At 31.4% G+C, this 12577-nt stretch overlaps 1 protein-coding gene across 2 annotated transcripts; it reads right to left on the bottom strand.

Annotated features, from left to right (window-relative positions):
• Positions 1–6904: 6904 nt before the first annotated feature.
• On the bottom strand, positions 6905–12335 carry LOC149562823 (alcohol dehydrogenase-like 4). 2 transcript variants are annotated; one of them, XM_089826273.1, is made up of 10 exons: positions 11701–12335; positions 11238–11374; positions 10983–11026; positions 10573–10898; positions 10395–10480; positions 9027–9102; positions 8731–8792; positions 7607–7702; positions 7336–7497; positions 6905–7242 (listed from the first exon to the last, which is right to left on the bottom strand). In XM_089826273.1, the coding sequence occupies exons 1-10, from the start codon at positions 11813–11815 to the stop codon at positions 7132–7134; spliced, it is 1215 nt and encodes a 404-aa protein (XP_089682399.1). In that variant the 5' UTR covers positions 11816–12335; the 3' UTR covers positions 6905–7131. The 2 variants fall into 2 exon arrangements, 1 of the variants encoding a protein (XP_089682399.1); XR_016363992.1 differs by having other exon boundaries at positions 7112–7242; positions 7336–7502; positions 11701–11898.
• Positions 12336–12577: the final 242 nt, after the last annotated feature.

Raw genomic sequence — 12577 nt, 5'->3', positions numbered from 1 at the left:
TCACATCCATCATAACTTATTGAACAAGGGGCACAAGCGCCAAAGTTCCTACCTTTAACACAATGATTTTTGGGGTAGGATTTGAGCCAATGTGTGCAGTGACTTTCACTTCATAAATAAACACAATAGAAATTTGAAATATGCAAATCAAATAATATTCTTACATTGAAGCTTTTCATATCCCCATTTTGAGATAGAATTTTAAGAATAATTAGATAATACAATGTTATTAAATAAATAATGGTAATAAAGTTATATTAAAACTAATACTAAAATATAAAAAATATGAAATAATAATTATTTAATTGATATTATGAATGAAATAATATTTAATATGATATTTTAAATAATTTGAAATAATAAAAATATAATAAATAAATAAAAAATTAAATTAAATACAAGAGATAATATCATAGAAAGTATGTTAGCTTTCTAAATAGAATTTAATAATAAATAATAATAAACACAAATAAGTAAGTAAGTAAATAATATAATATAGAATAATATAAATTAACTAAATCTAATGAAAAGTCAACATATATATATATATATATATATATAACAAATAGACACAACTCCATAAAATTAAGATATAAAAAGGAGTAGAGTTTATTTTAAAGAAAGGAAAAAGAAAAGGAGAACATAGGAGTTCAAAAATGAAAAATGGAAGAGGAAAGTAATATGAAGAAAATAAGGAAGTGACTTTTTGAAAATGTATTAATGATATTGAAAGGATGTGAACCTTCAAAAGGTCATAATTATGAATAATTGTGACTCTTAAAAAATATTATAATTATAAAGTATCGAGACTTTTCCAAAGGATTTTAGTTATGAAGTGTTGTGACTTTTTGAAAGAATTATAACTATTAAGTGTTGTGAATTTTCAAAGGATTTGTATTATGAAAGGTTGTGAATCTTGGAAAAGAAGAAACAAAAATGTATATTTTATCATTTCCTTATAATAAGAAAATGAATAATTTTAGAAAGTAAAAATAGAGTCGAGATAATCTAGGAGGAATAATCTATTGAAGGGCCAACTAAGGATGGAGCTACATTGACCAAGCAAAGAGGAAGGTAAGAAATGTATGTTAATGGATTATATTTATTTAATTATGTTTATGGATTTATTTATATTAATGAATCATACTTGTGGATAATTTATGCATATACATATGTATATGTAAAGATGCAATTCTAAATGGATAACACAAATAAAGTAATGGCTAATGGTTTAAGATAAATAAAGTCCCTTTTTAGGGAAGTGAGTGATCTTAATATGGTTAATAGCTTAAGATCAAGAGAGTCCTTTTGGGAAGAGAGCAATCTTAATATACTTATAAGGTTGGAATATTCCGTAGATGTTAACATATACATATGTGTTAAGGGCCTTGTATAGAGAATGTCTCTTCTAGGAAGGACCTTAAAGGGAGCACTTCATAGAAGCCAAAGAAGTAACTGGGGATCTAAGGATCCTCAAGAGGGTTATTGCTCCAGATGTGGAAATGTCTTTAAGGTTGGGTTAGGATATATGGTAGAATAGTGAAATATATTTAATTCTTGTATACATTCTAACATTGGTTTTGTAGGTATTCTTGTCCTAGCTAGTGGGGACATTACATAGCTTAGTCAACTTATGAGAATCAAGAAATTTATATATCACAGTAAGGAAAAAACATTGATATTTTGAGGTTACATTCACTAGGTCTTAAATATAAGAACATCACTATTAGATTGTTCAAACAATTACAAGTATTAATGTATGGGAACATATGAAGAACATAAGTTTAATTCTCTTTCTTCAGGATAATTTTGCAGGAAAACAACCAAATCTCAATGAGAGAGCATACTAAATAATATATAGGAACATAAGAAGAACATAAGTTTACCTTAGGAAATTTGTTCAAGAATGCTATTTCCAAACACTGAACAGATTTAGGGGCAGGTTACCAATCTTGTTTTAGTGGAGTGATGAAATGAGATCATAAAATTTGGAATATTGTAGATCAATGACTCAATGTACAAGGAGACATGGATAGTAAGGAGATAGATGGATAAATATAAAAAATATAAGGGATGATGGATTGAAAAATGAACAAATTTTAAATCTAAATTTCAATTGGAAAATAAAATAAAATCAATTAAAAGTAATATTTAATTTACTAAATTTAAATATTAAGAAATATGCACTTTAAAATATAATTAATATATAAAACATTAAGAAAGATAATTCAATATTAAATATAAAAAATATTATAAAATTAAATAATAAGTATAATTAAATTAACAATTACTTTAAAAAAAATTAAAATCATACCCACAATAAAATATATTCAAAATTGTAATTGCACATGCCTTGGTGGCAATGAGTATGTCCATTGGGTTGGATAACCACCTAAATTTAATGATAGTTATACATTGAAATATATATATTTTCAAATATATTATGAATCAATGTATACTATAGAATGACCTTATATCATTTGTTTTACATTTTAATATTTTTCAAGCTTTGGGTAGCTCATTATGAGGAAATGACTATTGATCCCTTAGTTTTTCTAATAAACAACTAATGGTGTATGAGAGTGATTTGAACATTACCACATCATGAGGCTAGATAGCCATTTCCCTATTACATTCACATTTTTTTGGTGTTTGTTCATTGTTTAAATAAACTTTGATGGCAAAAGTTGGGGCTTATTTATTCAACATTTATTATTGGTTTACATACATGTGTACTATATTCTTACTTTATATTAATGATATGATATGAGACAATTTAAAAGAAGTTTCTCTTTACCGTGGCTGAAATAGATGATAAATAAATGATAGTTTTATAATATTTCAAAATAAGAAAAGAAATATAACTATACAAAATTTAATCAATTTTTTAATTCTGAATAATGATTGGTCAATTAACTAAACAATTTAATTATATTGATTTATCTATCTTTGGTGAAAGCGGAAGGGCTCCCACCCAAGCCTTGGATAAAAACCGTAACCATAAAAACTTTGAAATAAGTCATTTAATCTCATTCTTTTGCATTTTCTTTCAGAGAGGCATTAACTAATGGGTCATTTCTTGCCCAGTTGGCTTTATGCATTTCTACTCCTCTACTCACCTAATTTTTAATATCATGGGATAGTTGGATCATTTCCTCTTCTCTAGCTATATATCTTTATTGATGCTTTTTGCCTGTAGCTAGGTAAATTTGGGTGGAATGTGATTATTAAGCTTCCCATTGGCCTTATTTACCCTTTTCTTCTTTCAGAGCTTTTGCACTCGTCTTATGATAGAACTTGATCCACTTTTAAGAACAAGGCATGCAAATGTCTGAAAAAGAATGTTACATACAAATCCATTGAATCACAATCACATCAACTTTGATTAAACTTACTCTTCTATGATAAGTCTATTTTTTCCACATTTTGCATGAAGCAATTTAATTGAGTAGAAGAAATAGGAGAGCGTAAAAATGGTGACTATCATGGAAATTATTGTTCTTTAGTTCTAATCTATGGCCCACTGCTTGAATTTAAATTTTAAAGTAATCTGTATTTGAAAGATGAGCATCAACAAAGGCTCCAACTCTGAGTTGTGCATGCCAAAAAGAAAATACAGTAAGCCATTAGTAGGTAAATATTAAATGGTGCTTCCTCCACCAACAGAAATGAAATGTTTAATTTAACCAATAAAAAATATATTAGTAAAATTAATATAGACATTTATTTTATAAAAGAAAAAAGAAAATTTATTTTTTATAACTAAGAACAAGTTAAATAATAATAATGTAGCATGGTTTACATTACAGGTAACCATACACTTGAATTTGATACATTGTGGAGAGATGAAATGCAACTAGAAGTTAATCATTGTTTTCTTTTTAAAATCAAGTGCAACTTAAAGCTCAAGTTGTTAAGGATAATATTGAGCCAATGCCAATTTGACTTTGTACTTTACCCATGTTTGTCAAAGGTGTGTAGATAAATACATTCTCTTATTCTATCTTTAATCAATCAACTCTACTCTACTTGTCGTGTAAGAGGCATCTAATTGAACATTATTTTGCTAATTCTACAATTATATCATGGCATTGGACTTTGTAGGTTCGGAAATGGCTTTAGCAATGAAGAGGCCATTGAAGATAGAGCTTTATAAACTTCATACCATCTATGAGGAGGAAGAGGAGATTGAAGGCACAACATTGCTATTATCCAGTGGTCCTTAGAACATAGGAAATAAATCCCAATTTGAGAGGTTTTTATATATGGTAATACTTGTGAGTATTATGCCTTCCTTGCTTGCCAAAGGAAAAGAGTTCAATCTTCATAGTGTACTATGAATTTGTGTTAAATGTTGGCTTTGGCTACAAGAACAAATCCACAATGAATTTGATTACTCTACAAATTATTTTTAAACTAGTTTATTACCAAGATCAGTTGTTCTAATTAAATAATTGCTTTGGAGTGGATGGACATGCCTTTGTCCTTGTGAATGTAACTGTCTTGCATAATCATAAAAAAATTACTTCTATTTTGAACTGATGCAATTTTGTCCATGTTTGTAACATACAACACTCTATTTTTATTTATTTTTGTAGTTTTACTGAAACAAAGGGCTGAAAAACAATGATAAATGAAAAGTTGCTTGCTATTAAAAGAGGAAGCTTGAATCATTCAATGTTTATTCCACTTAGTGGTATAAGGTTTTTGAAAGTTCCCAATTCATGACATGATACATAACATAGTATGATATTATAAAAAATTGAACATTCACACTCTAAAATAATTCAAACATAATAAAATGTTATGTATTACATAACTAATTAGATCTAAAACTATAGTTTCCACAGTAGGACAATCAATGACATTACTGGAAGCAAATTTCCACAACCATAAGCGAGAGCATATGTGTAGTATCATGAAATCTAGAAATGCCATCAATGCTCCAATGATTGAACCTCCCAAGGCACAAAAATGAGATTAGCTCTCTGTTGTAGCAACTAAGAGCTGGTGTACAAGGGTGATTTCGTGAATAAATCATTCTTCTTGATTTTTCTAATAGAAAAACCCTCACCCAGAAAATAAAGTATGTCAACAACTCTACATACACTAAAATCAAGTTGTTTGACAATATTTACACTCATGCTTAGTTGTAGGGTGCCCACATTGAAAGGATTGATTGCAAAAATGAAAGCAACAAATGAATAAACAAATTAAACAAGAGAAAATATGACACTAGATTTATCTTGGTTCACCACAAATGTGGCTACGTCCAGAGTGAGTAGAGTATTGTATTGATTATAAAAAGATAATTACAAATGATGCAGGAGTAGCATATATAAAGGATCCAATTATATTACATAATAAAAAGTCTCGTAAAACCAAGAGATACATAATTAGAGGGAAAAAGATATTATGACCATTGGCCTTCACACACACACACACACACACACACACACACACACACACACATTGTGCGATTAGGAGAATTCTTGCCCATATAAAAGGTTGCAAATTTGGAAAACTTAAAAAATGGGCCTTTATAAATCCAACAATCCTATTAAGTACAACAATTATAAACCCTGGAATCCTATTTCAGCACAACTGGAAAACTTTAAAAAATGAATACTTAAAAAATTCACCTTCAATAATACCTACATCTGAGGCTCATACCTCGGAGGCTAAAGAAACAACAAAAGATGGAGTCCAAGCAACATAAGTTTTCACAACACAAACACCTAGAAAAATGTTTGATCTTTGAAGAAAAAAATGCAATAGAAGTTGGAGTTGGAGCAGTAGAAATACATCTTAACATCCTTAGGAACATGGAAAGGGTCATAAGGCCAAGCCAAATTTGTGCACGCTATAAGAGTTTCTTGATTTCGTAATCCATGGGCAATAGTAGTAGAGACTTGAAAAAGAAGACAATGATTTTGTCACTTGAAAGATTTAGAGCTTGTTTCCTCCTCAGAACATTAAGCTCCCAATCTAACAAGATTACTAATTACATCAAAGAAATAATACAAACAACACCATTATACCTACCTAGGTAAGAAGTTAATAGAAGAAGTCAACAAAACAACTCTAGGAACCCCTAGATTCTTAGCCACCTTTGCCCTCCAGGCCAAAAAAATATCGACAATGATGCAAGTGATTGGCGGGACAAATTCATCTACTCTAGTTAAGAGTTCCCAAAACATGGCCCAATTTTTTTAGAGCAAGTAAAAGCTCACCAAGATGAGCACGTCTGCCATGATCAACATCTTAATGGTGTGTTAATGCACCGGTAATGGCAACACAATAGGTACAATCAAAGAAGGCACAAGCTGGAAGAGCTTGTGAGGGAGGACTTTATTTGCATTACCTTCTAGAAAGGACTGAAATTCTAGAAAGAATTGGACAAAGCTTAGAATTTTTAGAATGTTAGCTATAAAGCTATTAAATTTTTATACTGTCATGGTGTTGGAATTTTTGTATTTTTTTTGATTTTTTTTATATTGTTATGATGTTGGAATTTTTGTATATTTCTATGATTTTTATTTTTATTTTCGCGTTACTTCAACCAATTAAAAATAAGAATAATTATCTTTCCTAATTATTGAAAGTTACTATTAACAATAAACTATAAAGTTTTAGTCAATTAGAATTGAATACTTGATGTTGATTGGTTAGTCAACTCAACCTAATAATTGGTTAGTCAAATTAACCAATTTTTTTTTATAGAATTGAATTATTCCAATAATTATCCTCCCTACAAAGGAACTAATAACTCAATAGCACCAAACCAATAACTTCATATCCATTCATTTCCGCCATATATGTCAATAACTATATGTATTTCAATAATTAAATGCACTTAGAATTTTTATTATGACCACCATTGTCCCTTGTATATATAAGACAATTTAAAGAAGCTTATTGAATTAACATCATCAGATTTCCACAATCCATTTGTAAATAAGAAGCTTATTGAAGTCAAGAATAGACAACTTCGAAATGATGTTTTACATGAATAGATAAAAACAAGACATTCTTGAGACAGCCTCTTGTTTCCAAAGTAATGTCAGCCACCTACCGAAATGTCTTTACACCTTCCATTCAAGAAGATTTTCCTCTCTTCAAACTTGTGGACTAGAGGTGAAGAATACATCTCAAACACTTGCCTTCCAACAGCAACTCAAATGCTTTGTTTATTTCTGAGAAGGGGAGCTCATGAGTAATATATTCTTCCACTTTCAGTTCCTGCAGACAAACAATGAATGCATTAGATGAGCTTGGAGAATCAGACATTAAGCTTCTTGAAATGTATGAGAAAGAGAAGAACTTTTTATGTACCTTACGCATAGACATCTCTACAATTTGGGGCAACTGTGTTTTGGCCTTAATTCCTCCAAAGATGGAGGTCACTATGGTTCTGCCAGTAAACAATTCCAAGGGATGGAGGCATATTTTGCGTGGACTGGTGTCAAGTCCCAACAATACTGTTTTTCCCAGTGGCTGTTCTGTGACAATGTCAGAAGGTGAATTGAACAAACATTAAGCTGTCTGCAGAGTAGAGAATGAATGATTTTTAATGATGTTGGTGAGAAAAATAATTATTAAGTACCTCACTAGTAGATAAAAAGGCCTGGTATAAAACATCTGTATTTCCAATGCATTCAAAGCTGTAATCTACGCCTCCATTTGTCATCTCTGCTATAACCTACACCATAACATCACTATTACTCATTTATGCTTCATGTTTTTGTAGAAATATGTGTTCACAAGATTTAGATTGTGGGAAATGATCCAATCTTAACTTCTTAAGCAGTATGTTGGATTTTGAATATTTCTTTTTAAGTTTTAATTATTATTTAATAGCTTAAAGCTATTGTTTTAGGTAGGGAAAAAATAAGGGTCATCTTCTATGTTCTAAGTTTTGTTAATTTATTGTTCCCTCAATTGATAATATAGTGAAATCGAGTAAATGATAACTAAAAATCTATCAATAAATTCTATACGTATTGTAGTTACTCACTTAATTCTAGTAGTTAGGAATTTTGAAAAGGTTATTAGAGGAGTTCTCTAACTTTGTTAGTAACAAGACACAGCTAGTGGGACATTTGCCCATAAGTAGTGGCAAGTTTTTGGATAGTTGGGGTACATAATTATTGGGACATCTTTAAGCAGGTATTGAAATGACCACTTGTTGACCATTGTGCACATAATAGATCTTACAATGTATATTGTTGTACTGCCCAAAAGGGAAAAAACAATAGCCATAAGCAATTAAGTCTCACACACGTAAAATGAAAAATTGTTAAAATCCTATTTGTCATATAAGATCTATGAGTACACAAATTTAAGTATTCCGAGAATTGGTATGACACCCCTATTTATGTTAAATGTAAGAGGATTTGTTGTGTGTAATAAGATTAAAAAGTGGTCATTTAGAAGGAGTCTATACGTATTTGTAGATGTCCAATAATTGTGCATAATAGATTTTTAATTATCACGTATTAATTATTTTCAATAATTGTAATTGAATATTAGGTATAGAAAAGGTGAATAGATGTTAGAACTTGGAAGGCTTATTCATTAATTTATATAGTATTGCATCTTATTCTATGATCTATCTCCTCATAAAATATAATCCAAAATATTGAATGCATATAATCTAATTCAAACAAATTTAAAAAGAAATTAAAAAATATAAAAATTTCATTAGATTTAATGATATGTTGGACTTACTTCTTGAATGGGCTTCTTGTGGTCTTTTGGATTGAAGTAGTTGGTTACCCCCAAGATTTTAGCTAGGAAAGTCAAAAGGTCAAACATGAAGTTAAATATTACTCTACCAGATCTATATAGGTTTCATGATTTATCCTCCTCCATAGATAAAAGGGATGACATTTTGGCTTTTGGTTTCATCTGCCAATCACTATTTCCAATTGAAAATGGAAATTTGTTGGTGTTGATAAGTAAGAGATTTGTTTTCACAAATAATCTTTGCATTTTCGTCTACCTACAATAAGGTTAGGAGATACCTTTAGCAAACTTAGATGGGTTGGTGTCTATCCCAATTATCTTTGAGGCTGCTCTTAGACTTGCACCTTCTACAACCTGCAAAGAAAATGATCTTTTAGTACCTTATACCTAATCTAATTCCAATTAAAATATAAAACCTTATGCAAAACTACATTTGTTTTACTTTGTGCAATTAGGAAAATTAGACATTCAAGCTGATGAAGATCTTTGGAGTTTAAGTAGGGAAATGAAAGTGAAAATCTTAATGGATTAGTTGGGAGTTGAATCTAACTTTTTAATTTTAATTTTAAATTTGTTGTCGCGTGTAATTTATTTTCTAATATATATATTCTTTTAGTACATTTTTGGTGTTTAGTTTGGATCGGTACTGGTTTAGGTATTTACAAATCTTATATTGACATAATCTTATTGATATGGACTATGGTATTATGTTATTAGGAATGATAAGGTGGATGTGTTTTATAGAATATTATATAGGAGACCTTTTGGATATATAGTCAAGGTGAGTACAAAGGAGTGAATGAAACTTCCTTGTTTCAAAACATGATAACTAACATGAAAAGCTATTGCCTAGCAAATGTGGATAGGGAAAGTGTGATAACACCAAAAAAGGTGGATCACCCACCTAAGGTAGAGTTACATGTCCATTAAAGGTAGATTACTCTTTGAAGTGGAAAAGTCCATCCACTTACGCGAGTAAAATAATTACATGATAATTCCTTATGTGGAATTGCTTCAAGTGCTCATATGCAATTCCCTAAGTAAGCTTAAGGTAAGTGTAATTAGGGCATAAGTGTGAACTAACAAAGGTAAATAACTCAATTGCACTTGGATACCATGTTATTAGGTGTTAGTAATGAGATGTTAGGGATTCCAGTTTGACCTAATTCTATTGACCTAGACTTTGATATCTTGTTATTAGGTCTTAGGGATCCTAACTTGACATAGCTATCTCATATCGTCTTATTAGATGTTTAATAGCCTAATTTGATTTAGATATTATATTATTAGATATTAGGAATCCTAATTTTATCTAGATTCTCCGCTTCACCTTGCTTTGTTAAATTGGACTTTAATATATTGTTCTTACATGGCAATAATTCAGACGCTCAAAGATTCTAATATCTGATATCATATTTTTCTTTTTTTAATGGAGGGTTCAGACCTGCGAGGCAACCCAGCAAGGCATGGAGCCTGCGTGCTACCAACCAGCGAAGGCCACCGCTTAGACTTTTCATTAATCAACTAAGAATTAAATCTAAGATCTCCCATTCCCTGTATTGTGTTCTATACTAACCATCCCAAATTTTTATGCAATTCAATTTCCAACCAAAAAAACCATATTATTGGGGAAGAAGAATGCACACCGCAAGGCCAACAGTGCCCAGGCCAAAAACAGCCACTGTTGATGATCCAGCTTCTATGTCTGCTACATTCATCGCAGCTCCAAAACCTGCAAATCCAAGTTAAAATTTAGTCATGGTGAAAACAAAAGCCATATAATGTTGTCAAATGCTCATTATAATGAGTAGCTAAGTTTTATACCAGTGGCTACTCCGCAACCAAGCAAGCATGCTTTGTGTAAAGGGGCTTTGGGATTTATTTTGACAACACAAGCGTAGTCCACAACCGTATACTCGCTGAATGTTGATGTCGCCATGAAATGGTATACTGCCTTCCCATCCAAAGAAAACCTACTCTTCTCATCACTTCTCATAACTGTTCTTGTGATATCAAATTTGAACTTTTCACAGTGATTGGTTTTCTTAGATTTGCAATAGAAACAATCTTTACACTCTCCTTGGTATGTTGGAATCACATGATCTCCAGGCACAAGATCTGTTATGCCTTCACCCACGCTCTCTATTATACTGTTTGCACAAAATCAAAACTACATAATTGGCTTGGTACAAATGTTAACTTCTTTAAACAAGTATTAAAGGTTGAAGATTTACCCTGCTCCCTCATGGCCCAATATGCGAGGAAAAGTGCTTTCTTCCTGCAAAATTGAGTGTAACTGTATACATTAACATCCCACAATTACAAAAATACTAAGATTCAAAGCTTTCTGATTATGATTATAGATGATAAAATTATAGAATATGACCTAAAACACTAATGCAAAGTAAATCTTACATTTATGATCCAAAACATTGATAAATAACAAATTTTGTGTAAACTTAAAAATTAGAAGTGTACGCCTAAATTACCCCTCCCATCCAGAATGTAATGTCGGTGTGGCAGAGTGAGGTGTGGGTGATTTTGATGCGGACTTCCATTGGTTGTGGAGGATCCACCTGAACATCCTCTATTACCAGTGGCTGCTTAACCCCCCATGCTACTGCAGCTGAACATTACAGAACAGGACTAACTTGTCAGAAATTCCATGAGAATCACATTAAAGCCATGAAAATTGATTAGAAATTGATATTTTGTAGAGTTACTAACATTTTATTATTGAATAAAGAACAAATAATAAACTAATTCTGCTAATCATCCCGAACCAGTAAGATTAAAGCAGAGTAATCCCCTACTAAAGTTAGTAAGAGAGACCCAAAAGGAGCTCAAGAAGATGAGAACTTAAAATTACAACAATGCCCTGAAACTTCAGAAAAGTGGGCAACAACAATAACTTAACAGCATACATTAATAACACGGAAAATGATATCTTACCTTTGCAAGTGATGACTTTACCAGCAGTTTCGGCAAAAGAGAGAGGGACTCTGCCATTGGTACTCTGAAAATTCTTACTGAGAGATTCAATTTCTATTCTATTCTGTATCTCCATTGTCCAAACAACAGTGCAGAAATCTAAAGAATAAAAAGCTGTCAAAAACAAATCTTGAATATTCTTCTGGTTGCTCAACCTCAAAATCCTTTCTTTACAAAAATTAAAAGCCCTCGGCAGGATATTTATTATTTGTGTGTTTAAGAGTCTCCCCTTCACAAAGTTCAGTCAAGAAAGTCTGCTGCCAATTAGTCTTAGTAAAACGTAAACTGGAATGATGAAACAGGGGTTTGCTCCACTGACTCACTCATTCAAAGTCCATAATGATACAAAAAATCCTGTTTGTATAAGAGTTCTGGAACGTGCCTGTGACTATCATCAAAATGTGGGGTTTAAAAGCTTTAGTCGAACAGGTGGAAGAATATATGGGGAACTCAGACTCTACGTATATATTCTCACTCTCACTAGATGTACGAGAAGTCTGGCATTCTTAAGTGAAGCGCCAGAGTTTTTATTGGAGCCTTGGACCATTTCAGAGATAAACCAGTCGTCATTTTGATTTCTGAAAATAGCATGCGACTTCTTAATTGGCACATTCGAGCCACCCACTAATAGTGGGTAGGAGTGGGCCTAGCCACTCTTAGCCAATAGTATGGGGTCATTGTTATGCATTGGTCTCATGGTATTGGTTAAGAGTGGCTGGGCCTACTCTATGGTTTGATTGTGTTGGTTAAGCCAGTCCACTCGTTTCTTCAGATATAAAGATAGATTTGCATAGACTACATATGGAGTGTATGGTTTTTTTCGTTTATCCTGATATTA

This window comes from Cupressus sempervirens, chromosome 4 (genome assembly GCF_028749045.1).
Source record: "Cupressus sempervirens isolate cs-2001-9-10 chromosome 4, ASM2874904v1, whole genome shotgun sequence".
In the NCBI taxonomy this organism is placed as follows: domain Eukaryota; kingdom Viridiplantae; phylum Streptophyta; class Pinopsida; order Cupressales; family Cupressaceae; genus Cupressus; species Cupressus sempervirens.
Note: the sequence above shows the minus strand (reverse complement) of the source record. Positions and strands in the feature narration are given on the sequence as shown.